We start from the raw sequence: 27,098 nt of genomic DNA, 5'->3' as shown, positions 1-27,098 counted from the left end.
GAAAGAACTTGCACAAAATATTATAATTTTAAATTTTATAATATTTTCCGGATATGAAAAATATAGGTTAATTTGTTCATCTAGTAGACCTTACGGTAAATATCCCTGCAAGTGACCATTATCATGAGCTTGCAATACAACGAACTTTTAAGTAATGGCAACTTCTGTCCGAAAAAGAAACTGTAACATTGAAAATGCACTTTCCTCCTCCTATGACATGAGAACAATGCCTCAGAAATGTTTACCAGCTGTCACATATTTCAGGATGTGTGAAATAGTAGTGGATATAAACCACTAAAAATAAACTTATTTTCTCTGCAAAGATTTGTTTTACTCCTTCCTGTTTATTTTATAGTTATTTTTCATAACATTCTTATTTGTCCTTGGAATTCATCTGTTGCATGTGTCGTAAGCTGTGACCCTTCCACGTAGTACATTCAATTTCCAAATTCACTTCCACGTAGTACAACTTGGACTGTATTTTGCAGGCTAACGAGGCTCTGGCGTCGGGACCTACGGCCAGTATAATCTTCGTAGTGTGTGCTGTCCTGTGTTTCGCCCTTGTTTCTGCTGAGTGCCCTTCTACAGCCTCAGCTTTCAACTGAAGCCAGAATATCTTAAGATTTTAGTTATACGGCATTACAGTTGTATTATTACCTATGTTGGACCCCGTATCATGTGACGGGTGCAAAATAGACTAAGTGATGACTCCCTTGTAACTGCGACGCTTGTAACTCCCTCCCCTCTGTATGTGGGCGTGTTTTTCCTTTGTGGATAAGTGTATGAAAAAAGAAATATGCAGTCGCTAGCAAAGGTAAGTATACATTGATTCTCTTTATCGCCCTGTTATTTTTCATGAGATGGTACTTTAGTGATAAGGAAAATGTCATCCTGCGTAGGTAAAGAAGAGATAAGTATCATCGAGACTTGTTAAGACGAGGTCAAGAACGTGGGGAATGTAAAATCGAGATCAAAACTTAAATATTCGAGAGTCTTAATTTAAAATTATTTTCCTTATTTTGTGTGTCGATTCTGCCATTTTTGGCTAATTGCTACGACGAAAGTGAATGATGGTTACTGTATATGATGAAGAGACTCTCGTAAGGTATGCAATAACGATGCGCATGTAAGTTTTCGAACCCAGACCTTCAGTGGTACGTCGACGATTTCAGCGAAATCGAAGTTGCTTTACTGTAAGACGTATTAGAATATAACAAAGAATCTATGCTCTTTAATGTACAAACTTATGTCTTCATGGAGGTTTTCTTGTTTTAAATGTTTGTATTTCGAGATCTTTCCTTATCAAAAAAATTCTCAAAGTTTGTGAGTCCGGATGTACAGTTTAAAGCGATATCCGAACCAGCATGTGGCCTCCCCGATGGCACAGTGGTAGCGTCGTCGCCTTGCTAACATAAGGGCCCCCGGGTTCGATACCCGGTGGATGCACATAGTGGTTCGGATCCCACTTTAAACTGTAGGTCCAGTCCCGATTAGCCTTACTGTGCATAAAGTGGACGTAAAAACACCAATTCAATCAATCAATCGGGACATCCCTAGATCGAAATACCTCTCGCATTTTCCTTTCTTTCGGATGAACGACAAATTTGCCAAATAATTCTAACCATACGCGTGTCGAGACTTTTTATCCCCAAAGGGGGATAAATCAAAACTATTTTCCAGGGGGACAAAGAATATGTACCCGTACTTATGGCGATGCTTTATTTTGAATTAATTAGTAAGGGAATAAATAACATTTATATTTATTTTACTTTCCAAGGTAAAAAGAACAGTGCACCAAATGAACAGCACTATCTTTTTCCAAGGGGGGTGACAAGCAGTGTTGCCAATCTCCGAATGGAGGATTTCCCTTTTAACAGTGTAAAATTTCCCTTTTTCGACCTAAATTTCCCTCGATTTTCAAAACACATCTGAAGCTGTATCCTTGTATTACTATAACTGTTAATCAGGACCATATATAAGGGGGTTTAGTGGGTTCAAACCCCACATTGAATAAAATACTAGAAACTGATCATAGTTTCATAATATAATTATCCTAAAATAAACATTTGAATTTTAAAATAAAACACTAATGTATCGAAAAAATCCCCAAACCAAAAAAAAAAATCTTCTGCGGAGCAATGATTGTCGGACTTTGAAACCCACCCATTGTCAAAGCTTAGCTAGGGGCCTGCTGTTAATATTTTTCTTTTGACGCCTGTTTTGCCTGAGAAACAAACTTTATTATCATTATTATTATTAAATATTTATGAAAATCATAAAGCTATGCACCTACACTTACACTCGTTACCTTTAACTGGTTGTAGCCAGCCTTTGAACTGCGGGTCTTCCTGCCACTCAATACGAAATTTTTTCACATGTTTCCCAGATATCTTTTCATCCGCAGATAAATCCCCACGACGTTTTCTAACTTTTTTGGGACATGCAGGTAGCTTCCTATTAGTCACCTCTTCCATTCTCCTTGCAACGACACAGGACACACAAAGTCACACACACAGCTACTAAGACACGTTCTGAAATGATGGATGGAACAAGGAAAGAAGTTGAAAATCGCATCGCAAATTCTTTCCAGGTGCAGCGCGGCTCGTGCCTTGAGGCCTTTCTATGAAACGCGACAAATATAAGACTGACCGGTCAAGGTCATCTATATCAGGGAGAAAGAAGCTTACTGAAAAGTGTCACTGTTGCTAACTATTCATTTGGAAAAAGTACACGCTGAAAAAAAATATTTTCGAACTTTTAAAAAGAACGAAAATGTGAGTTTAAATTTCCCTGTTTTTTAGCTATTTTTCATTAAATTTCCCTTTTCCCTTTTCACCCTCAAATTTTCCTGTGCCTAGGGAAATTTCCCTGCTTTTGGCATCACTGGTGACAAGTGCCCGTCTTGTCCCTCCCTGGTTCTAGCCACTTCCGCTTTTTTTTTTCCTCTGACGAGGAAATTTCCTTTGAAGACCACATTAGTGGAAACCCGTCCTATTTCCCTGGGTGCCGGTCAAGCGGAGGAGGGAGGGGGTTGGTTCGGGTATCACGTGACTTGCTGGAATTTTGTTTTCAATCGCAGGCGCGGAGTGTGAACAAAGGGACCAACTGTTTCCCCCGAGCGCTCGACGCTCGACGCGTCTTTCAGTCTTTCCTATGCGAGCACGGAGCGGTTTCGGTATTCGTTCGCGACTGAGCCATTTCGAAGCGAATCAGTGAACCGGATCAGTCGTTCGTTGAAAAGATTCGTTCAAAAAGATTCGTTCGTTCGCGAACGACTCATCTCTACTACGCAGTTCTTAATTTCTCCCACTAGTTGGCGTACACGTCCCAAAGAAGGGGAACAAACGATAATCGTAAACAAATCCTTAAAGAAAATCATTCATTGAAAGAAAATTAGTCAATGAAATGCAGATATGAAGTTTAAATAGAGTAAAGATATTGTTGTACTCTGTCATTTGTGAGGAATACTGGGAGCCTTTCTCCAAAATATGCTGTCGTCGTTAGTAAAAGAACATCAAGTCAAACAATCTCAAAGGAAAGAGGAACAAGGTAATTCAGACCTTTACTTATTAAGTACCGGGAATTAGCAATAGTATCTGATGCTGCGAGTTATGTGTAGGTAATATTTCGTACTAGAGAAAAACTAATTCATTTCCGTATGTTCATTATTAATCATCATTAGTGCAAGTGTATGTTTTTGCCCTTGAACTTTTTTGTGGCTTATGAAAACTCCAATCATTTCACATTGCTCTAAATGACCATAGGAAATGGGAGAAAAAATGAATGCGAATGAATTTCATTCTACTCTACTTTTCAGTGGAGCGAATTGACAATATAGAGAAAGTCTCCAATTTTGTTAATTTTCGGTATACTAACTAATTTTGGCCTCCTAATCACGAATCTGTTGTAAAAAACCGGAGGTCACGTCTGGAAATTTGAAAAAAAAGGCCGATTGAATTTTTTTATATATATAGGTGTAGGTATATGCGTAGTTTTACGAAGGAAAATGTAATCTCCTGTCATTGTTTCCAACCACGCCGTTGTTTTACAAGAAAATGATTTATGATGTTCAATTTTAGTACGAACCCTATTTTTTCGATGAATTTAGGGGTGAAATGAGTGATAATGGAACCTAACCTAACCTCGTGTGAATGGTTTGTGGGGCTACCCATGTACAGTTTTGGGGCTAATGTCGATGGTTTGTGGGTACCTGTGGATGGTTTGTGGGGCTACCCGTGGATGGTTTTTGGGGCTAACGAACAATGTTTCATCAAAATGTACAATTTCCTGACTGACTCCCGGTTTTTTACAACAGATTCGTGATTAGGAGGCCAAAATTAGTTAGTATACCGAAAATGGTAAATGTTTACTATCCTTCGGACACCTATAACTTCTGAGTTTCATCAATTTTTGACATTCGTACTTACCTATCTGCTTTGCGGAACATTCTGTGAATGGTTTTTGGGGCTATCCATCCCAGAATCGGTGCAAAATTTGGTAAATGTCTGTTATATCGGAGACACATTTCTAACGCATATTTTCAGTTTCAAATGGTTCGTACTTACCAATTGTGTATTGCGGAACCTATTTCAAGGTGCCATTATGCTTTTTACACGAAAATAACTTCAAATTTTCACATTACGAGTAATTCTTTTGGGTCCTTTCTTCCGTTGCGGAACATAGAATATTTCGCGCACAGTTGTGGATCATCACGCGTCGTGCTTGTGTTTTGTCGATTTGGAGTGGGCATGCAGTGTTGCAACCTTCTTAACCGAAAAATACCTACTTTCGTGTTCATTATGTCATCACAAACCATTGACGGATAGCTCAAAAAACCATTCCCGAAAGCCCCAAAAACCATTCAGGATAGCCCCAAAAACCATTTACAATAGCCCCAAAAACCATTCACGTTAGCCCCACGAACCATTTCCGTCAAGGTTAGGTTAGGTAAGCATAGTTAAAAAAATAAAAATAAAAATTCTTTCAACACTCGCGCCATCTGCAGGTTCATAATGGAAACAACGGCATAATGTTGTCGATTCGCACAAAAGGCTACTTTATTACATCAAAGTGCTTATTTTCTGTTGTGCAGCATTCCATAGTGACAAAATACCTCCACGAAGTTTGATAAATGCAACAGAAACTCATTTCCGTAAGTAGTTTCTCCTGTAAATTTGAAGAAAAGTGTCTCCGATATAACAGACATTTACCCAAAATGTAAACAAAAAAATTATTTTCGTTTGAAATTTTTGACTCAAATTTCCCACCGATTCCGGGCTCTGCCCCTGGGGTAATTGACCTACCGCCCTCAACCGCTAACGTGGCCCTGCCAATTTTTAACTATTGTAACCTATACGTGACCCTACCTAACCTAACCTTACCAGAAATTGTTCGTGGGGCTATGTATGAATGGTTCGTGGGGCTATGCGTCAATGGTTTGTGGGCTACGTAGGTATTTTTGGGTGCAGTGGGGTGGAAACACTTCATGCTGAGTACGGTAGTGAAACTGTGACCGCCATTTTGCATGTTACCGAAGGCAAAAAGAAACGAAGAAAACTTACTCGATATGTCGCAAATAGAACATATTTTCGTGAAATAAGCGAAATGCCACCTTCAGCAATGTTTCTCAATGCAGAATACATAAGTACGAATATTCAAATTAAATGAAGTAGCAAATTTCATCCGTTTGTCCAATACAAGAAATTTTCCCAAAAAGTTATTCTCCGTTGACAAGCGACAGTAACTATCATAGACCAGTGGGCATGAATGTAAAAGTAAATCGGAACCTTAGTAGAATGTATGGCGCAAGTTCCTTTTGTATTATTGCGATTTCATCATGCTACGAATGCAATTTTTACATGGTTCGATTTTGATGTACGTCTGTTAACACATACTGCGGAGTTTTAGCGATTACTTAAGGTTTTGTTCAATATATGCTTTCGTGGTTAGGTTAGGTTCCCTTAGCATTAAAATAAAGTCCCTAAATGCATTCTACTAAGGTTCCAATTTACTTCTACATTCATTCCCACTTTTCTACGATATTTACTGTCGGTTGTAGACGGAGAACATCTTGTCTGTGAGAAGTGCGTAAGATAATTTTCAAGTTTTTTTTTTGTTTTTTTTACATAAATAACTTTTTTCAAGTCCAAACAGTGCTCATTACTTTAAGGAAGGTTCAAATTTCGTGTGACAATGATTTCCAAATTTCTACGATAATTAGTCTTTGTGCTAGGAGAAATCATAATACAATCTGAACCGTTACCGCATGGGAATTGCCGGTAATATTACTATGTGCTTTAACCCAAGTAAACTTAATGGTTCTTCCAGTTTTTTGTATTGTTTGAACTAACTGAATACAATTTTTAATATAAGGGGATAATTTGTATAGACACTTGTAAGAGAATTTGCAGCGAATTTACAATACCGGAAGTATCTTCAATTGCTTTCATATTCGGCATACTCACTAATTTTGGCCTCGTAATCACGAATCTGCAGTTAAAATTTGGCGGTCACGTGTAGGAATTGCAAAATAAGTAAAAAAAAAAAAAAAAAGTGTTTTATGAAGAAAACAACCATTTTTTGCAATGATTAACGTTTCAAAACTATGTTTATAATGACCCTTAATTTTAACTATGCTTGCCTAACCTTACCGTGAACAGTTCGTGGGGCAAACATGTTTTCCACCTTTACGGAAGGTGCCATTTTCTCACATGCAAATCAACGCTCTGTGAGACCTTTGTGTGGAAAGGAGTCTTCATATCGTTTCCATGTTAGTAACCCAAATTTAAAAAAAGAAAAAGAAAAGACTTCATTATTCTAAGTATGGAATGTAGTTTAACCTTACTTTGCAACGTCAGAAATTAGGTGACATACGTTACCTCGTATTGACCAAAACGAGTTGAATCTAAAAGTTGATATTTTTACTGTGAGTTAGGTTCATGAAGGGCTTCCTATGTGCCAAATTTCAGAATTTTTAAAGGGGACCCATCTGAGATATTTAACCCCGAAAACTGTCAAAATTCAATGAACGGCCATGTTTGAGCCCATGCTGTAAAAAAGGGGTGCATTTCTAAGCACTGATATTTTATTTACAGACACCCTGAAGGTAGGTCTACACCTGAAAAAAAATCAAGCCTTAGACTAAACCCCTTCATTAAAAAAATTTGGCTTAAAAATGCAATTTTTTAACTAACGTTACCCCATTTTCCACCATAATTTTCGTACTTACGATTCAATTTCAAGCAAAACATACCTGAATATCATATGAAGTATACTTCATTAGCTACAAAATGAATTTTGTTTCAGGTCTCTAGCTTTAATGGTGTTTGAGATATTAAGTTTTCTGTATACTGCTACATGAGCAAAAAAAGCCATGCGCCATGTTGGAAAAATGGCTGCCCCAGAAGAACTAAAGACAATATTTTTTTTTGAACATTGGTTTTGATATCTAGAAACATGTACAAACGTATGTACTAAAAATGTTTTTTTTCTAAAATGGTCATGCAACCACCATTGGATGGTTTGGCATGGAATGACCCTGTATGGAGAATCATAACGGTAATTGACAAGGGTATTTTGCAATTTCTAGACGTGACCGCCAAATTTTAATTTCAGATTCATGATTACGAGGCCAAAATTAGTGAGTGTGCCGAATTTGAAAGCAATTGGAGATACTTCCGGTATTGTAAATTCATACCGAGGATTTAAGTGCCTAAAATGCACTTTTTGAGTCAGTCAGTATTAAGAACGTTCTGAACTTTAATTTTTGGACATATATTAAAGCTTGGTAAATTGCATAAGATTCTTCTGTAAATACTGAACAGTCTTGTGGAAACCGAAATAATAATGCTGTTTTATGTTGTCGATCATACACTACATATCCAGCTCCTAGCTCACTTTTAGATCCATCTGTATATATGAAATAAAAAAATTGTCATTGATTAAGATATTCCGATATGTGCGAATAACGAGGAAAATGAATATTATCCAGACACTGTTGACGATAATCTAATGAGAGAACAGGTCATGAACGCATCTGTAGAACATCCTGCTATTCTTGAGAAAACAAATTGTACAATTGTATCCGCATAGCATTTTTTATGTTTATTATATTACGTGTTTCATATAAGTATATCATATATTTTTAGAACATTGTTGAAAGGCTGTTCACAATGTGTTTTTACTTTGAAGAGCATATTTGCTGCTAACATCCTCTGTCAACATGAAATGGAATATTCACTTGCTACCATGTATACTACTACGTTTGGAGTTCTGTTCATGATGCTTAAATATCTTCTCAAGAATTTCCTTTGTATGACATCAATAGAATTCAATTTTCCTTCTGCCAAGTTACACATTGCCAATAAAAAATAATCTATCATAGGCCGAAAATAATTCTTGTAAAATAAAAGGTTAACTCGAGGATGACATCCCCACTGAATATTTGCTATTGCTTTGAACAAATTAAACACTTTTTCTGATTTGACTTGTATGGGTTTAATTTGATCCGTCCAGGTTAATTTTTCATCCAAGATGACACCTAAATATTTTACTCTGGATGTAATGGGAATTCTTGTTTTTCGAGACATTGACTGGACTATTGGAGGTGTTCCCTTTTATTAAATGTTAAGTATCCCCGAAACGGCTGGAATTCTTTTATTTTCTTCTTTTTCACATTGGTACTTACTTATTCTGCATTCCTAAGGATTCTTGAAGGTGCCTTTTAGTTTTTTTTCGTGCAAATAATCTCAATTGTTGACATTCGAGTAATTCTTGTTTGTTCGTTTGGTACTAATCTGATATTCCCCGACAGATTTCTTCATTTTTACAGAAGAAACTACTTATAATAAGTTTCTGTAGCATTGTCTAACATCTGGAAGGTGTTTTGTGTGATGTGGGAATGTTTCTTAGTGGAAATTCAACCATTGATGCATAGCCCCACGTTCCCGGGTTCGAATCCCGGTCGGGCTTAGTTGTTTGTGACTGTCCATTCATCAATTTCATCACTCATCCCCATCTTCGCAAATTAGCCAAGAGGCACAAAACGTGAAGTAAAATAAACTAAATCAATCAATCAATCAATCATAGCCCCACGAACCATTTCCAGTAAGGTTAGGTTAGGTAGGGTCACGTATAAGTTACAATAGTTAATAGCATTAAAATAAAGTCCCTAAATGCATTCTACTAAGGTTCTGATTTACTTCTACATTCATTCCCACTATTCTACGATATTTACTGTCGCTTGTCAATGAAGAATATCTTGTTCATGAGTAGCGTGCATGCTTGCATAAGGAAATTCTTAAGTTTTTTTTTTTTTTTAAATCCAAACAGTGCTCATTGCTTTAAGGAAGGTTCAAATTTCGTGTGATAATGACTTTCAAAATTCTACGATAATTTTATTCTTTCTGCTAGGAGAATTTGAAGAAAATCAGAACTCTTACCATCTTCGCTATTACAGACTGTTTCAATCTTTTCTTTGACATCACTAGTTCTAATTTTTGAAACTTTTCTGGAGTTCAGGCAGTTCTGGGCTGTGATGAGGATGGTTCATCTTTAATGGATTTTCTTCCTCTCTTGGACTCATCAGCCCAATTCACGGTGGCATGGGAAGATGAAGAGTTCTTGTACACATTGGCCTAACGGACATGGAAGTCCTTGGGCGGTAGCACTTCCAACATCAAGAAATATATTACTGCTTGGTACTTCAAATTGCTGTTTCGTCATGATTAACTCACATGGCTCCACGGCACCCATGTGGAATGAGATAACAGATAAAAAAAAATTGGGTAGATTTCTAAAGGTGTTGACATTATTCTATCACAATATGACATGCCTACATGGTCGCCGTATATGGTATTCTAAATTCGACTTGGACACCCCTCATATATATTGAATAACAGAAGACTTAAAGGGCTTCCCTGAGATAATCCTTTGCATGCTAAGTACGGTCCTCTATTGTCATTGAAAAAGTGGAAATATGTAGATCTTTTACTAAATAATTTCCATAATATCAAAACATAGTTGTGAGGTATTTTTAGCTGTTCAGATAGATTACATACTGGTACAAGAAAGATTTCGAAATTGTTTGAAAAATGCGAAGACATTGCCAGGAGCTGACATTAATTCAGACCACATCTTGCTAATAGGAGAAATCAATCTTACATTGAAGAAGATAACCCAAAACCAGGTGAGCAAGAAACCCCACTTAGAGAAGCTAAGGGAAGAAGACGAAAGACAAAAATTTGCAGAACATTTCCAAGGAAACTATAATAAGTTTAAAGCTAGTTGTAACAATAAGGATGAGATGTGGGATGGAATAAAAAGCTGCTTACAGAAGGCAGTGGATGAAACAATAGGCTACAGGGAAAGGAAAAGTGCAAAGAAACCATGGATTACTGAAAGTATGCTGGAAAAAATGGAGGAACGGAGAAAATGGAAGAATGTAAATACAGAAGAGGGAAGACATAATTACAAGATACTGAATAACCAGCTAAGAAGAGAAACTGACATGGCAAAAGAACAATGGATGAAACAAAAATGTGAAGAAATTGAAGAACTGGAAAAAAGAGGAAGGTATGACTTGATGTATCGTGAAGTAAACTGCTTGGGCTTCCAAAAGAAGAAATGGAAAACAATGTGGATGATAGAAGACGAGGAAGGATGTGAAATCACAGACAAAAAAGGAATATCGAATGTGTGGGGAAAGTACGTTGAAGAGCTCTACCAGAAAGAGAATCGCCAAGACAGTCTGAATGTAGAAAATGAAGACGACGTGCCTGATGATGAGAAAGGATACTATATCCTGAATGAAGAATTTGAGCAAGCACTCAAAGAAATGAGGAATGGGAAAGCAACGGGCACTGATGAAATTCCTGTTGAACTTATCAAATGCCTGGGAGATGGAAAAAGAGAAATACTGCATTTATGCAATGAAATCTATGAGAAAGGGGATTGGCCACAAGATTTCACGGAGACTGTTTTGGTACCTCTGCAGAAGAAAAGCAATGCCAGAAAATGTTCTGAGTACAGGACAATCAGCTTGATATCTCACTCGGCAAAAATTCTTCTAAGAATTCTGAACAGACGCCTATACTCGAAGGTCAGTGGCGAGTTAGAGGAAGAACAGTTTGGTTTCAGGAAAGGAAGAGGTACAAGGGATGCAATTGGTTTACTGAGGACCATTGGGGAAAGATATTTAGAGAAAGGAAAGGATGTGTTTGTAGTATTTGTAGACCTGGAGAAAGCCTTTGATAGAGTGAATTGGGTTAAACTTTTAGAAATTCTGAAGAAAATTGGTGTAGATTGGAAAGAGAGAAGACTTCTAAGCAACTTATACATGAATCAACGAGTTAAAGTGAGAACAGGAGACGAAATGACAGAAGGCTGTGAAATTGGAAGAGGAGTACGACAAGGATGCTGCCTATCGCCTACTTTGTTTAATATCTATTTAGAAGATATAGTGAAAACTTGTTTCCAGGGCACAGGAGGTGTCAAATTGGGAGGAAGAAGAATAAACTGCATAAGATTTGCTGATGACATGGCATTATTCGCTGAGGATGAAATAACCATAAATAGTATGTTAGAAGAGTTAAACAGCAGCTGTGAGCAGTATGGAATGAAGATTAATGTAAATAAGACAAAGGCAATGGTTATAGGACGAAAACCAAGGAATATTAATGTGAGAGCAAACAGTGAAAGAATCCAGCAAGTGGATAGCTTCAAGTACCTCGGATGCACTATAAGCAGTGACATGAGCTGCAACCAAGAAGTGAAAATGAGAATCGCAATAGCAAAAGAAGCTTTCAATAGAAGAAAAAATGTTTTTTTGTGGACCCATGGACATAGGTCTAAGGAAGAGATTAGTGAAATGTTTTGTGTGGAGTGTAGCACTATATGGTGCAGAAACCTGGACGTTGAGAAGAAATGAAGAGAAACGACTCGAAGCTTTTGAAATGTGGACATGGCGAAAAATGGAGCGTGTAAAATGGACAGACAAGGTAAGAAACGAAGCCGTACTGAAAAGAGTTGGTGAAAAAAGATCTATACTGGAGACCATCAAGAAGAGGAAAAGAAACTGGTTAGGACACTGTCTAAGAAGAAACTGCCTGCTAAGAGATGCCTTGGAGGGAATGGTTGAAGGAAGAAAAGTCCGTGGAAGAAAGAGATATCAGCTTATGGATGATATTAAATTAACTGGGTCGTATGCTATTACGAAGCGTAAGGCAGAGAACAGGGAAAGCTGGAGATTGCAGTGAAAAACCTGCCAATTAGGCAGAAAACAATGAATGAATGAATGTATTGTTTGTATTATGATTTTAATATCTACATTATCATATGCTGCACTCGCATCTAAGAATGCAGCTAATACAATTTCTTTTCAGCAATTCGAAAATGTAAGAGGTAGGAGTGATAAATCCATCCTGGAAACTGAATTCCTTTTGGAATCATACGAGGTTTGGCTAGAAAAAAACCGGATTGATGATGCTATTGGCAAACAACGAATGCGTGAAGGTTGAGCAATGCATGATTCTATACTACCATACCCTGCCTACAGAATGACTAATTGCCCTGGGTGCAGGCCTCTCAGTTTTGCTGTGGCACTTGGACAAAGCGGAACGTGCGTCTGTGCTCCGTCGGAAAAATGCTGAGTATTAAAATGGAATAGCATGTCAATATGAAGTTCCTTTACAAACTGGGGAAATCCGCAACAGAAGCGTACGACATGTTAAAATCTGTGTACGGGGATGAGTGTTTATCACGCACACAAGTGTTTGAGTGGTTTAAACGGTTTAAAGAAGGACAGGAAATGATCCAAGACAACCCACGTTCAGGACGACCATGCACGTCGAAAATGGAAACAAACATTCAAAAAGTGAGTGATGTGATTCGAAAAGATCGTCGATTGACCATTAGAGCAGTTGCTGAAATCACAGGAATAGACAAAGAAAGTGTTCGACAAATTTTACACGAGAATTTGAACATGAGTAAAGTGTGTTCAAAACTCGTGCCAAGGAACCTGACATTGGAACAGAAGGAAGCTCGAGTGAACATTTGTACAGACACTTTGAAGAACATTGAAACAGACCCTACATTCTTAGAGAGAGTGATAACCTGTGATGAATCGTGGTTTTTCACGTACGACCCTGCCACAAAGCGCCAATCAATGCATTGGAAGACCCCGAGTTTCGCCACGTCACAAGAAAGCTCGCATGAGCAAGTCCAAATTCAAAGCCATGATGATTGTCTTTTTCGACATTCGAGGCATTGTGTACTTTCATTGGGTACCCGAGGGTCAAACTGTATACCAACATCATTACATTAATGTGCTGAAAACCCTTCGTGAGCGAGTAAGAAGACGACGACCTGATTTGTGGCAACGGAAGTCATGGATTCTGCACCAAGACAATGCTCCTGTCAGTGAAGACATTTTTGGCTAAATATTGCATCCCAGTGTTAGAACATCTGCCGTATTCACCGGACCTTGCTCCCTGTGACTTCTTTTTATTCCCCATAGTGAAGTCCGCCCAAAAAGGAACCAGATTTGAGACAGTAGAAGCTGTGCAAAGAAAAGCGACGGATGTAATGAACATGATCTCCGAAAATGACTGGCAACACTGCTTCCAGCAATGGAAAATTCGTATGGAGCGATGTACAGATCGTGCAGGGGAGTACTTTGAAGGAGATAAAGTTCCTGTTGTACAAAATGCCGAATAAAAGATTTCATAGCATCAGTCCGGTTTTTTTCTAGCCAAACCTCGTATTTGATCATACTTAAATATGTTTTGACTTTCTAAAAAACATTCTATTTTTTTTTTGTATCAGTGTCCCAGATATCTTTCTTATAACTGACGTCAAAGCTATAGGTCTATGTGATTTACCTTATTGAGGGTCTTTGAGGGTTTTTAGAATTGGAATAATCAACTGTTTAGGCCAATCTTCTGGTACTTCCATTCTTTAAGAACTAGCTAAAAATTGTACACCTCACTGTTAACCCTATATCTGGTAGGTGATTTATCCTTGAATATGTAATTCTATCCATCCCTGGAGAAGAATCTTTAGTGTTGCCAATGATTTTATAGATATCCTCTTTTAAAATTGGTGTTGTAAAATGTTTCACCGGACGTAGTTTTGGTATGTAACTATATAATTCATTTGGTGCTTCTATTACTTCAGCCTTTCAGTGTGAATTCAAAGGGACTAAAGTTGGAGTGTGAGGATTTCTAAGCGACCAAATTTTTTTCCACAAATATCCTAGTTTCATACTTGGATGTACATTTTTACAAAACATTTTCCATGATTTTTCTCTTTGCTTTTATACATATCTTCTTTGATTTGGCTATAGCGCATCTGAATGCATTCCAGTTCTCTGGAGTTGGATGATTTGAGTAAATTTTTGCTAACTCGACTCTACATAATTTTGCTTCATCGCACTCTTCCGTCCACCAATATATCTTTAGAAAGTGTTGCTGACTACATTTTATCACCCTGTGACAACTCGAAGTCCATCACAGTCAAGCAGCGGCGGTGCCAGGATTGATCATCTAGGGGTGCTGAGGGAGTGCGATGCTGAAAGTAAGGAAAACCTAAAACAAGCATGCAACCTTTCAAAACTGGGGGAGCAAGGTGCCATAACTGTGGGGGGCAAGGACAGTTCAATTTCCCTTGGTACATAAGGTTTAGATTGTGCGGGGACAAAAATAGCAAAAAGCAGGAGGCAACTGCACACTTAATGTGATTAACATAAATTACTGACTGAAATCAAATTATATGTGTGAAATATATAACTTTAGATAGATATTCATTTTCCAGGGAGGCTGTGCCCTCTTGCCCTCACCTTGGTTGAATGTCCATGATGTTCTGTATTAAGTCTCATTTATACTCCAAGGAAGTGGTCAGAGTGTAAACATTCAGGTACACGTTGCAGTCTTATTGAACTATGTAGTGAAATACAAAATGAAATTATCTTTGCCTTTAAAAACACAATTTTTGAACCTTTCCAATGTAACCAATGGAGGTACAAAATACATAGTACATTTTACCTTCCGTCTGCCACTTCAGGACAAAACGGGAAGTGCACAGCAACTCCATCTTAGTTAAAATTCCTTTTGCTGCACTATCCCCAACAACAAACTTTAAAATTTCTTCGTGAACATTGGGCTTCTTCTTAACAGTTTTTGAAAAAGCCTGAATTGGTACATTTACTAGACATGTTACGTAAAACCAGTGACCACTGATCTTTATAGAGGCTGTCGCCAGTACAGGAAAGTACGTACGAGGTGTGGCAATAAAGTTTCTGGATTGATTTTCTTATTCATTTCAGGTCACGTCGATAACAAAGAGCTGGGTAGGATACTGACCTGTGGACTGTCCTCTGCCTGCGCACAAACTTTTATGCACATGCATGGAACAGTCTGGCTGTAGCATTTGTTAGAAGCGGACTGTTCATCTTTGTTAGAAGCGGACTGTTCATCTGAGCTCTGTCGCAATCATGTTAAATTCGAAAGTGGAACAATGTGTTAATTTCACAGAACTTGGGAAATCCACCATGGAAACTTACAATTAGTTGAAATAAATTTGTGGGGATCAGTGTTTATTTTGCACACGAGATTTCGAGTAGTTTTAGAAGTTTAAAGAGCAGTTGCGAATCATGACATTTTTTACGTAGTCATCGCAAGATTAGCCAAACATCAGGGTCGATCTTTCAATGGAGGGGAGGGGGGGGGGCACAATATTTATCTGCGATAAACGCCAAGGTCACTGCCAATTCAATGTAAAAGCTCATACCACAGACCTTACGACTACAATGAACACACAATTCTGTCCCATACGATGAGAATCATTATTAAATATGATTGAAACTGAAATGCAAACACCTCAATTTTCACGTTTAAAGGTAAGAAGAACCTATATGGTTCACTGCCAATTGTTGTTTTGATAATTAAAAGCAGATTCAATGTATGCTTTTCGTCTTAAGTGGAAATAGCAGACATTCGAGTGGTGTGCCCAGGATTTTCGAAGATGGGGGTTACATGTATTTTTAGTAATAGTTTTTCTTGTATGTACGCATTGCTTGCATTTTAGAATTATTTTCCTGTAGTTTACGGTTGTTACAAGCATAAGAAAACAATTTTTCATTGTGACGTTTCAGGAGAACACACGCTCCCTTCATCAGACATTTATTTTCATTTTGACTGAAGATACAGTTATAACAATGGTCAGCAATTTTTTAAACAAAAAGAATCCATTATATAATGGATGTTGTCAATGTTACATTGTTGTAATATAGCAACCTAACTGTGAAAAGAAGCAGTCTGTTTTATTTTTATTTCCGATATTTTTTTTTTATTTAAAATTGTGTATCCCAAATATCATCAGGTAATTCAAAGTCATCATTGTTTTCACAAAGTTTGTGAAAAAGAAAACTCCATACTGGATCTATGGTACCATTTTCATTATTTAATTTATTCCAGTGTTGTTCTGCAATGAAGAAAACTTCCCAAGCTGTTTTCTTATGCTTGTAATAACCGTAAACTACAGGAAAATAATACTTTTTAGTAGTAATTCCTGAAGTCCTCATTTTGCCATCTTTTCCTGCCTTTTCTTTCTTTTTTTTCAAAGAATATTGAGCCTAAGCAGAATTATGATCCTCAGCACCCCTCCTTGAGCACGCCACTGGACACTTGGAAGAATCTTGATGACTCCAGACAAACCCTGCCGTGGCTGTAAACATGGGGATATGGGCTGAAAAAAGGGCCTGTTATGACAGACCTTCAAGAGTGGGGGAAAGTACGGGTCGTTGGACCTGTCTGCCTGTTCAGAAACGTTTGGCTGTTCTCGGCACCGGCAGAGACCAGAGAGATTCGCACCATTCTGCGATGAGCTGTGCCGACGAACACCATTGCCGTCAATAGGAAACTTTGTGGGAGGGTTTGGCGCAAGGGGTAGTACTGGGTCCTCATTTCGATGCACTAAGATTAGTGAATCTCTTGCGTATATTGAGCTGTTTCATGCTGTGGCTTGACTTATTTCGCACAAATATGTGAGTATTCTGACTTATTATTTTTACTGCTTCTCTAAAATATATACAATGCAACATTTTCCACATACTGCTTTTCCACACTGCTCACATAAGTCTCCTGTCTTGTTTCTGCATTTGGATGTTTGGCACTGTCGACGCTGTCATTTTCCTGGAGGCTCATAGGAGACAATCTGTAGATTGGGCTGTGGGTTTCTGTTGCTTCCTTCTCGGAGTTCTTCAGAAAGTTTGATCAGGAACAAGTGACGACCAAAATTTTCGCCAGTTTCACTCTTGTACAAAATATATGCATTGAGAGTGGCTAGGTCCAAAATGTTGTAGAATACACAAACTGCCCATTTTCGCGATGCTGCTTTTACGGAAAATTTATGAGCCATATGATCGATCACATCTACACCGAACTTTGTGCTGTTGTAAAAGCTGACAGTTTCAGGGAGTTTCTTTACATCACCTCCAATACACATGTTTGAATGAATGGAACTGAGAATTAGAACGTTTTTGTTACTTTTTCCTTGGTATACAGTGAGTGTGCTGTCTCAGAAGAACTATAAAATACTGTTCTAGACGAGATGGTTTTACCTGCTGAGGCACTTCTTTTCTTGAATGTCTTATTGTTCCTACCAAGGTAGTGTTCTTAGCTTTCAAGGTTTCAGCGAGTTTCCTTGACGTAAAGAAATTATCTGTTGTGACATTTCTTCCTTTTCCAACAAAGGGTTCCATCAAGCAAAGTACAACATATTCTGCAACAGGCTGATCTGCTGGGCGATCTTCATCTTTACCCAAATAAGGGAAACCATTTATCAGGTACTTACTGTTGACATCAACTGCAAGCCAAAATTTAATGCCGAACTTGTCTGTTTTATTGGCCATGTATTGCACAAATCTACACCTAAATTTTGTAGGAAATAGCTGTTCGTCTACAGTGATGTATGCTCCTGGTATGTAATTTCAGCCACAATTTTCAATGAAACAATTCCATATTTCTGAAACATGCGCAAACTTGTCACTTTTTATGCGTTCGGACCTTGTTGTTTTATGATCAAAGCACAGATATCGCATTATTACTCAATCTGTTCCTAGCCATGGTTTCACGAAAAAATGATAGTGCCCAGGTACTGTCCCACAAACTGTCTAATTCAAGACTTTTTGCACAATGTGTTCCGCGAGCATACAAGATTGTGATAAATGAATCAAGTTCCTGTAATGTAACAGACCAGTCATTTCCTCCAGTTTGACGATGAGCTTCTTCTTCAGTGCAGGATTTTATGTGATAAGCATCCTCTCATTCACAAAAAGATGCCATGCACTTGAAACCTTTCCTTCAAGGATATTTCGTTTAGCAAATCCTGACGGGCCAGGCTTTTCTTGTAAAACATTATGTGCTGGATGCCTACCAGAAACATTTACATCGGCATCAATTACAGTCCATTCGCTTCCATCTTTAGTACTGTATTTCATTCCAGATAATAAAGGAGACTCACCTGGAGACACTGTGGTTTTTCTTTTTGTTCCCCGTTGAACTGTACAAACAGGTGCTGCTTCTTTTTCTTCATCTTCTGATGAATGGTTCGATTCAATGTCTTGTTCTAGTGGAACAAAATCGGGATCCTCTTCACTTTCACCTCCATCGGAATTGTCAGTATCTATGTCCCGAATTGAGTCTAAATACTTTGATATACAAGGTAACTAAAAAAGTTCTTGCCGTTTTGAACATCACATGGGAAGAAGTGATCACTGATAGGAAAATATGTGTGCCACGTGCTGGAAAAGTAGTCAGGGTGGGAGTGGGGACATTGGTATTGCCCAATACGGACACATTGCGCACTCATAGCAGCCATAGCTTGAGCAGGGGCAAAGAGAAATGGAAGTGTTGAAGCAGCTCGTTTGGGGTTGTCTGCTTTATGACTTTAAGGTGGGCTTGTCCGGAGCAGAATCAAGTTGCCGAATATGTCAAGCCTTTGGAGATAATGCTATGAATGAACGCACCAATAGGAATTGGTTCCAGAAGTTCAGGTTGGGAGATCTGTCAGTTTGTGATGAACCCAGCAGTGACCGACCACAGGTCCTGGATGATGAGGCCCTGAAGGGAGCCATACAGGAGGACAGCAGCCTAAGGTGTGGTGAGCTTGCCAACCACTTCCAGGTTTCCGATAAAACAGCCAGACTGCACCTGCATCACATAGGAAAGACGTTCAAGTTGAGCAAGAGGGTACCTCATACACTGTCAGAAGGCAAGAAGCAACAACGAGTGACAGCCTGTTTCTCGTTGCTTTCTTGGCACAGCAACACACCCATATTCGGTCGAGTGCTCACCAGTTACGAAAAGTGGGTCCTATATGACACTCCCAATTGTGCCCGACATTGGTTGTCAACACGGGACTTTGTGCCTCACACCACAAGACCACCTTCACACCCATGCAAGATCATGCTCTGTATGGTGGACTAGTCGCCAAGTGGTGCACTATGAGCTGCTACCAATGGGCCAAACCATCACTGGAGGACCTCTGCTCGCAGCAGTTGCAACGTGTGCAACAGGCACTGAAGAATAAGGAGCCAGCATTGGTTAATCGCAAGTGTGTACTGCTTCTTCACGACGATGCCAAGCTGCATGTGGTGCGGGTGGCCAGGGATACCATACAGTGACTTGGCTGGGAGACACTGTGCCATCCACGGTACTTTCCAGACCTTGAGCCAACAGATTATCACCTTTTCCATTCCCTGGACAACCACCTTTGTGGGAAATCCTTCGCAAATGAGCCAGACTTGCGGGAAGCACTCATGGACTTCTTTCTGTCCGAGACCCCGAGATTTATGGCCAGGGCACTGCTTAGCTGGAGACATGTTGACAAAATGTGCTGGATGCCGATGGGGATTACTTTGAGGACTAACAGTATGTGACATTCTTTGCATACCTTTTTGTTTCTGATGATCAAAAACGGCAAGAACTTATTTGGTTACCTTGTATCTTTAGCTGATAGTCCACGATCAGCCATTTTTAGAGCACAATAATCACTCACGTGTGCGAGAAACAAATATCAAGAACAGACGACAAACAAAGACAGTGCCTGCAAGTTTTGCAACTCCCTATTCGGCTCAAACAAAGAGATTGAACATTTACCTGTAAGCTGCTGCCACCTAGTGTTAAATCTAATAAATGACACACCAGGTGGCAGTAGCTTGAAGGCGAATTTTGTAATACATCTCCCAAAAGGAGGTTTGCAATTTTCTGTTTACCTTTGTATAAAAAATGGAGGGTAATGCACAGTGGCCATTTTGACCGTAACCGCAGTTGGAGGTATTTCGATGAATAACTACATAAGAATTTATTTTTTTAATTTTTTAATCAAAAATATGTTCTCAACGTAAAAAGAACAAAAGTCAAGGAATTTCAGATGATTCGATGAGATATTAGCATCTTAACAAAAATTTGAAATTCAACAGCGGTCAAAATGACCGCTTCCACGGTTCTAGTGTTAACAATGCTCTACATGTATATATACAGTCCCTCAATATGGCCATTCAGTCTAAGGCATCAGGCTGTTTGGGCTCAGGGTGCAGGTCTCCTGGGGGTAAACGTAACAACTATTCTAAAATTTTGGCCAGTGTATGGGACCAGTAGTCACTCACTATCTACGATGGAGCTACGGATGAGTAGTGTAACCCAGCCAATGAAAACCTTTTACTGGAGATTTGCTATACTTATCACATGTCACCCCCATAACTGGTTGGATGATTACGCACCTCTGCTGAGTCATGTGCCAGTGAGGCCGGCAGTTGGTTGGTAGCCCTTGGCCCTCAGGGGCTGTTGCACCATGGGTTACTATCATTATTTTTATATATGTATGTAGATATACCGGGTGGTCCATTTATAATGATAGTACGGAATATAGCATGCAGAATGCATCCAATCGAAAAATTGCACAGAAAAAAAGTTTGATACAATTGAGGGAGTAAGTCAATGCCGCAAAAATTTCGTTACCGCCACCCACCCCTTGGAGGTAAATGTGAAATTTCAAATGGAACACCCCCATTCGTTTTACATATTTAAATTCAGTGTTGAAAAAGAAGTATTTTTTGTTCAAAAAATTTTGTAAAAAAATTACAATTGCTTCGAACATTTATAAACATTTGGTAGTTTCAGTTTCATTTTGTTCCCTTTATGTAATAACAGTTTTGGTTTCCGTTGAGAACATTGCAAAAACGAATTTTATTCAAAAAATGTGTGTAAAGAATTCGGCAAAAGAAAATTGTTTGCAATTTATGTTTTTGTGTAACAATAAATAATATTAATTTGTTCCAACTCTTTGGTTTCAAGGAACAATTTCATATGAACAACAAAATTAAGTATGTTACTACAAATTAGTTATCATTTGAGGTACACAAATAAATGTTTAAAGGAGCAAATTTTCAAAATGATGACCGTTCTCTTTAATGCATTTCAAAACACGGTGTCTGAAGCTCCACACTGTTCGTCCCAAAATGTCAGGAGTGATAGAGGCACAAGCATCAATAATTCATTGCTGCATGTTTTCTGGCGTTGTTCCAACTTCGTGGTAGCACTTTTCTTTAAGTAGTCCCCAAAGGCAGACATCAGTTGAGGTGAGATCGGGTGACCCAAGAAACGGGTCCTCCACGTCCTATCCATCGACCAGGAAACTTTGTGTCCAACATGGCACGAGCCTGAATGGAGTAGTGAGCTGGACAACCATCATGTTGATACCACATGTTGCAGTGCTGGTGCAGTGGCAATTCTTCTAACATCCCTGGCAGAATATTTACCAAAAACTCTGTGTTCTTTTGTCCATTTAATGTGCCTTCAGTGAAATATGGTCCAATCAATCAGCTTCCAATTATTCTGCACCAAACATTTACACTCTAAGGTCTTTGGTGTTCAACTTTTTGAATCCAATGCGGATTTTCAACAGACCAATAATGCATATTGTGTCTGTTGATATGACCATGGTTGGTGAATGATGATTCGTCAGAGAATAACACCGATGGAAAAAATTGTTCATTCATTTGCATCTGTTGCAGTGCCCAATTGCACAAATTTAAACGATTTTGAAAGTCTTCGCCATGAAGTTCCTGGTGCAAAGACATACGGTACGGATGGAACTTGAAACTTCTCAGAATTCGCAGAGTACTGGTTTTAGAAATTCCGGAACCTAGGGATATTTTCCTTGTGCTGATGTGGGAATTGTAAGCAACAGCACTTAAAACATTAATTGCAGCCTCTTCATTTGTAACAGTTTTCTTCCTGGTCTTAGATTTTGGATGAATAGTGCCAGTTTCCGTGAATTGTTTCACTATGCGGTAGAAGGTTACAATGCCTGGAGTATCTCGGTCCTCGAATCGATTGCTGTACAAAGTTCTTGTAGCTTCAACATTTTGATGTGCTTCACCGTAAAGCAGAATGATATCAACTTTTGCTTGTATTGACAGATGCACCATTTTACAAACCTACTTCTCAATTCGACGAACATGATACTACTAAATCATTGGTACCCTGCCAAGATACAAGAGAGACCTTTACATTATTTAACCCCAACACAAATATGGTATGGGTAATCACATCTCAGATCCTTTGTAGATTTAAAAAAACACAAAGTCACGTTTTCACTAACATAACGGAAGCATGATGTTGAACGTCATTGAAATATTCAAAGCCTTATCCATTCAAATCCATAGGTAATTCAAAATAAATAACAGCACATGACAATTAACAATCTCAACTATTTCAATCTTCACGCCTGAACCTTCTGAAAAGAAAAAACACCATTGTAATTTCCCTTGTAACCGAACATACAAGAAATGTACATAAAGGTTAGTCTCTATCTTGACATTATTGGTGATTGGACTGAACATTAAAGAAATCTACGTACATCACAGAGACTAAGATTAATAACAATAAGAATTGGAACAAATTGAAAGGTCATTAAGAAAACAAAACAGTCAAATTTGTACAAAGGGGAATGACGTGTCATACACATCATCACTTATTTCACAATTGGCAGGTTTCTCGATTTTCTGGTTCACCTTGACTGCCCACAGAAATATGCACACAGCCACAACCTCGATGCAACTTGCACGAAAGCTTATGCACAAATGATGTATGCCAAGCGAACTGGAATGTTGCCTGCATATCTTTCCGCAGCAGAAATGGATGACCTTGGGTGTGTGTACAAAACCATGTCTTCAATCAATTGTTCCAACAACGCCAGAAAACATGCAGCAATGAATTATTGATGCTTGTGCCTCTATCACTCCTGACATTTTGGGACGAACAGTGTAGAGCTTCAGACACCGTGTTTTGAAATGCATTGAAGATCATTTTGAAAATTTGCTCCTTTAAACATTTATTTGTGTACCTCAAATGATAACTGATTTGTAGTAACATACTTAATTTTGTTGTTCATATGAAATTGTTCCTTGAAACCAAAGAGTTGGAACAAATTAATATTATTTATTGTTACAAAAAAACATAAATTGCAAACAATTTTCTTTTGCCGAATTCTTTGCACACATTTTTTGAATAACACTCGTTTTTGCAATGTTCTCAACGGAAACCAAAACTGTTATTACATAAAGGGAACAAAATTAAACTGAAACTACCAAATGTTTATAAATGTTTGAAGCAATTGTAATTTTTTTACAAAATTTTTTGAACAAAAAATACTTCTTTTTCAACACTGAATCCAAATATGTAAAACGAATGGGTGTGTTCCATTTGAAATTTCACATTTACCTCCACCCCCCTAAGGTTTTCAATATGAATGGTCTCAAGTTCTGGCCACAGAAATTCACGTAACATGGATCTGTAGCGCTTGTCATTGACGGTAACGGTTCTTCTCTCATCATCTCGAAAGAAATAAGGTCCAATGACGCCGCCAGGCCATAAACAGCACCGCACAGTGAGTTTTTCTGAATGCAATAGCACCTCATGGACCACTTGTGGGTTCTTCTCGCTCCAAATAATGACAATTTTGCTTAGACAAAAATGCACCTCGTCTGAGAAGATGATTTTTCCACTGAAATCAGGATCAGGTTCCAACTGCTGTACGGCCCAATCAGCGAACTCGCGACGCAATCTGTGATCGTTTGGCTTCAACTCTTGAGTCAATACATGGATGCAGGCCCAAATCTTTTCGCAAGATTCGCCAAGTTGATGTCTCAGATAGCCGCAACCGTTGAGATCGTCTTGAAACTGACACGTTCGGCTCTTCCTTAATACTGGCCGCTACTGCTGCGATATTGTCCTCATTTCGTGCTTTACGTTGTCTTCTTGGTGGCTTCTGGTCGTGTAGAGTGAAGTCTCGCTCAAACTTGGCAACAGTGTGGCGTATAGCCTGAATAGAGAAATGGTGATGGCGACCCAATTCTCTGGTGAACAACTGAGCACTCACAACTGAGCTGCCACTTTGGTAAAATTTTTAATGATTTCTAAACGTTCAGGAAGCGTGAGTCCCTGTATGATGAAACTGCAAATTGTGCTGGATATTTTCACACCTGGAAGCACACAAAAAAATATATTAGAAACTGGAAATTACAATTTTAAAAAGTATCACTCTTAATGAAAGACCTTTTAGATAGGGTAAAATGTCTGCATGTTGTATTGGATGAAGGGGAACAAGTGTATAAGTTTGCTAATTTGAAAAGTTTAGGAAGTAACTTTACGTGTATATGGGCTCTACTAAGGTACAAATATTCAAAATAGTATTGTCTAACGTCTTAATAATAAAGTGAGTAAGTAATAACCCTTTGAAGAAAATTAGTGGGATGTTTTGCAAAAAATAATTCAATAGCAACTCTAAATTGTAAATGCAATATTTGTGTCTTTTGTCATTTTCACATTTTTTAAATGTAATTGGATAATAATTGTTTTCCTTCATTCCTCTCAAATTCCTACCTTGCCTCTGTAATAAATTCTGATGCCCGTATTTTGAAATACGACATGTCTAGTATAATTCACTTACAGTAGTTTTTGGGGTGAAAATAAACTTTAAGATCCCTAGCAATGTCCGTTCCCATGGACAACAACAAGCTCGGCAAGCTCTAAGGAATTGCATGTCATTATACCCCCTAAACATTTAGTTAAAACAAGCACAATGTAGATATTTACGCATCGAGTATAACAGTATATACGTAATTGTATGTGGGCTGAAACTCCTTATTATCTGGATGTCACCCTTGTTTGAGGCACCTTTTCATAGTTGATTCATCTGTGTGTTGTAGATCTCAACAATTAAGAATTGAAGGAAACAATGTGTGCTGCAAGAAATGCCCGTGGAAACTGTTGCTAAGGACGTGAAAAAAGGGCATTTTCACCCTTAAGGAAGGGCCAATTGAGCGATTTTTTAATTTTCTCGTCCTTTTGGGACGATTTCATGGGGGGTTGTAATCAGGCATTTTTCACCTCCGGGGCTTCCTTCATGGAGAACATTTATGTCAGTGAGTGAGTGGTGGGATTGGGGTTATATATATGTATATATTGGATTTAACATGGAAGTCGACAAATTTGGAAAATTTTACCCAACTTTAAATTACAAGGAAAAAATCTACAGGAACCCATTGCTGTCCTATTATTAAATTTTGCACACAAATAGTCGATTGATGTCTTTAAAACATGTATTTTAAGAAAAGAAATGAAAAGGTGTTTTTATGATTTTCATTTTTAGTTTTTCAAAATGTCAAAATCCAAATGCCACAGTCATGTTGTATTTAAAAATAAAGCTCATTAAAAACAGAAGAGAATAACATCAATTTGAGCGGTAGGTCAGATAGAATTTTTTTTAATGTGCAGCTATTTAAAGATTTCAAAATGTCAAAATTTTGCGATTGTTGAGTTTTTAAAAGTCAATAGCTCAAAATCTAAAGCCCCCCAAAATCTGAAATTTTTAATTTTTTACCTCTTGATAGGTACAATTAATAAACAAGAATCTGAATTATTTTTTTATGATGGAATGACCCACACACAGGGTGTCTACCAGTCAAGAAATGAACAGGTCAAGAATTTTTGCTATTTTTTACATTATAGTGAATTTACATTGTTATATACCTGTACTGGGATTTGATAAAATTGAATGTATGGAAATCTAAAATTGCATTGAGTGTGGTTAAGATTTGTTCACTTTGTTTCTCAAGAATTTACATTCTTGTATGCATTTTCCAACTATACCTAAGTAGGGGGCGATAGAATAAATGTTAAGAAAAAGGGAAAGAAGGTTCAGAAAAAGGAGAGAAAGGTCAAGAAAAAGTCAAGAATTTTGGATTTATTATTTTGGTAGACACCATGATACAGTTGTTACATTGCTGTTGTGGTAAAGAAATTTCATATTGACATTTAACCAATGCAGTACAGCATTTCATGCTGCAATGATGCCATATGCTGCATAAGCCTGCATTTGATTGTTCTTTTTCTTGAGATGATATGTCGCACATGCTGCTAGTCAGTTCGGTGGGAATTACATTTATTCAGTGTTTGTGTCATGCTCCGAAGGGGGAAAATGAAATAAATATCTTTGAGAAGTATAGAAATGCATTTCACCTATTTCCTGAATGTTGGTAAGTTTAAAACTTTATTCTTTAAAACAAAAGAGGTGATATTTTTTCTTAATTGAGGGTGAAAGTATGTACCATAATAACGTCAGTATATGTGCTCACATTTTTTTAAATGTTAGGATTACATTTGCTCCATATAGATTTTCCTCTCAGATTACTGGTATTTGGTGGGCTTCATGTTGAGAAATATCTGAGTTGAATCAGAATTGTGTGTTCATAATGCTATTTCTTTTTCTTTTTTTTACTTTAGAGCATAAACGAAAAGAAGCTGTGGCAGCTGCAAATGATTTAACTCAGGCACTTGTTGATCATCTAAATGTAGGGTAAGTATAAAATTGGTCATGGTGCAGATATTGTAATGATTTTTTTAGAAGTTGAACAGGAATGTGAGTAATGCATTTCAAATATTGCAAATGATCAGGGAAGCAAGTTTGAAATTGAGATAACTGATCTATACATTTTAGAAGATGCAGGAAATATTAATTTGTGAAGAGTTATGCCATGA

At 38.0% G+C, this 27,098-nt stretch overlaps 1 protein-coding gene across 2 annotated transcripts in view; it reads left to right on the top strand.

Annotated features, from left to right (window-relative positions):
* The first annotated feature begins 3,290 nt into the window (after positions 1-3,290).
* Blos1 (biogenesis of lysosome-related organelles complex 1 subunit 1) overlaps positions 3,291-27,098 on the top strand; it is a 45,930-nt gene continuing 22,122 nt past the window's right edge. For both annotated transcript variants that reach the window (XM_083121711.1, XM_083121710.1), the window contains exons 1-2: positions 3,291-3,549; positions 26,844-26,916. In XM_083121711.1, the coding sequence (XP_082977837.1) occupies positions 3,489-3,549; positions 26,844-26,916 (134 nt within the window). In that variant the 5' untranslated portion in view covers positions 3,291-3,488. The remainder of the gene's footprint in view (positions 3,550-26,843; positions 26,917-27,098) is intronic.

The sequence above is a fragment of the Lepisma saccharinum genome, chromosome 4 (assembly GCF_977018435.1).
Source record: "Lepisma saccharinum chromosome 4, izLepSacc3.1, whole genome shotgun sequence".
Lineage (NCBI taxonomy): Eukaryota > Metazoa > Arthropoda > Insecta > Zygentoma > Lepismatidae > Lepisma > Lepisma saccharinum.
This window is presented reverse-complemented; position numbering and strand designations above follow the sequence as displayed.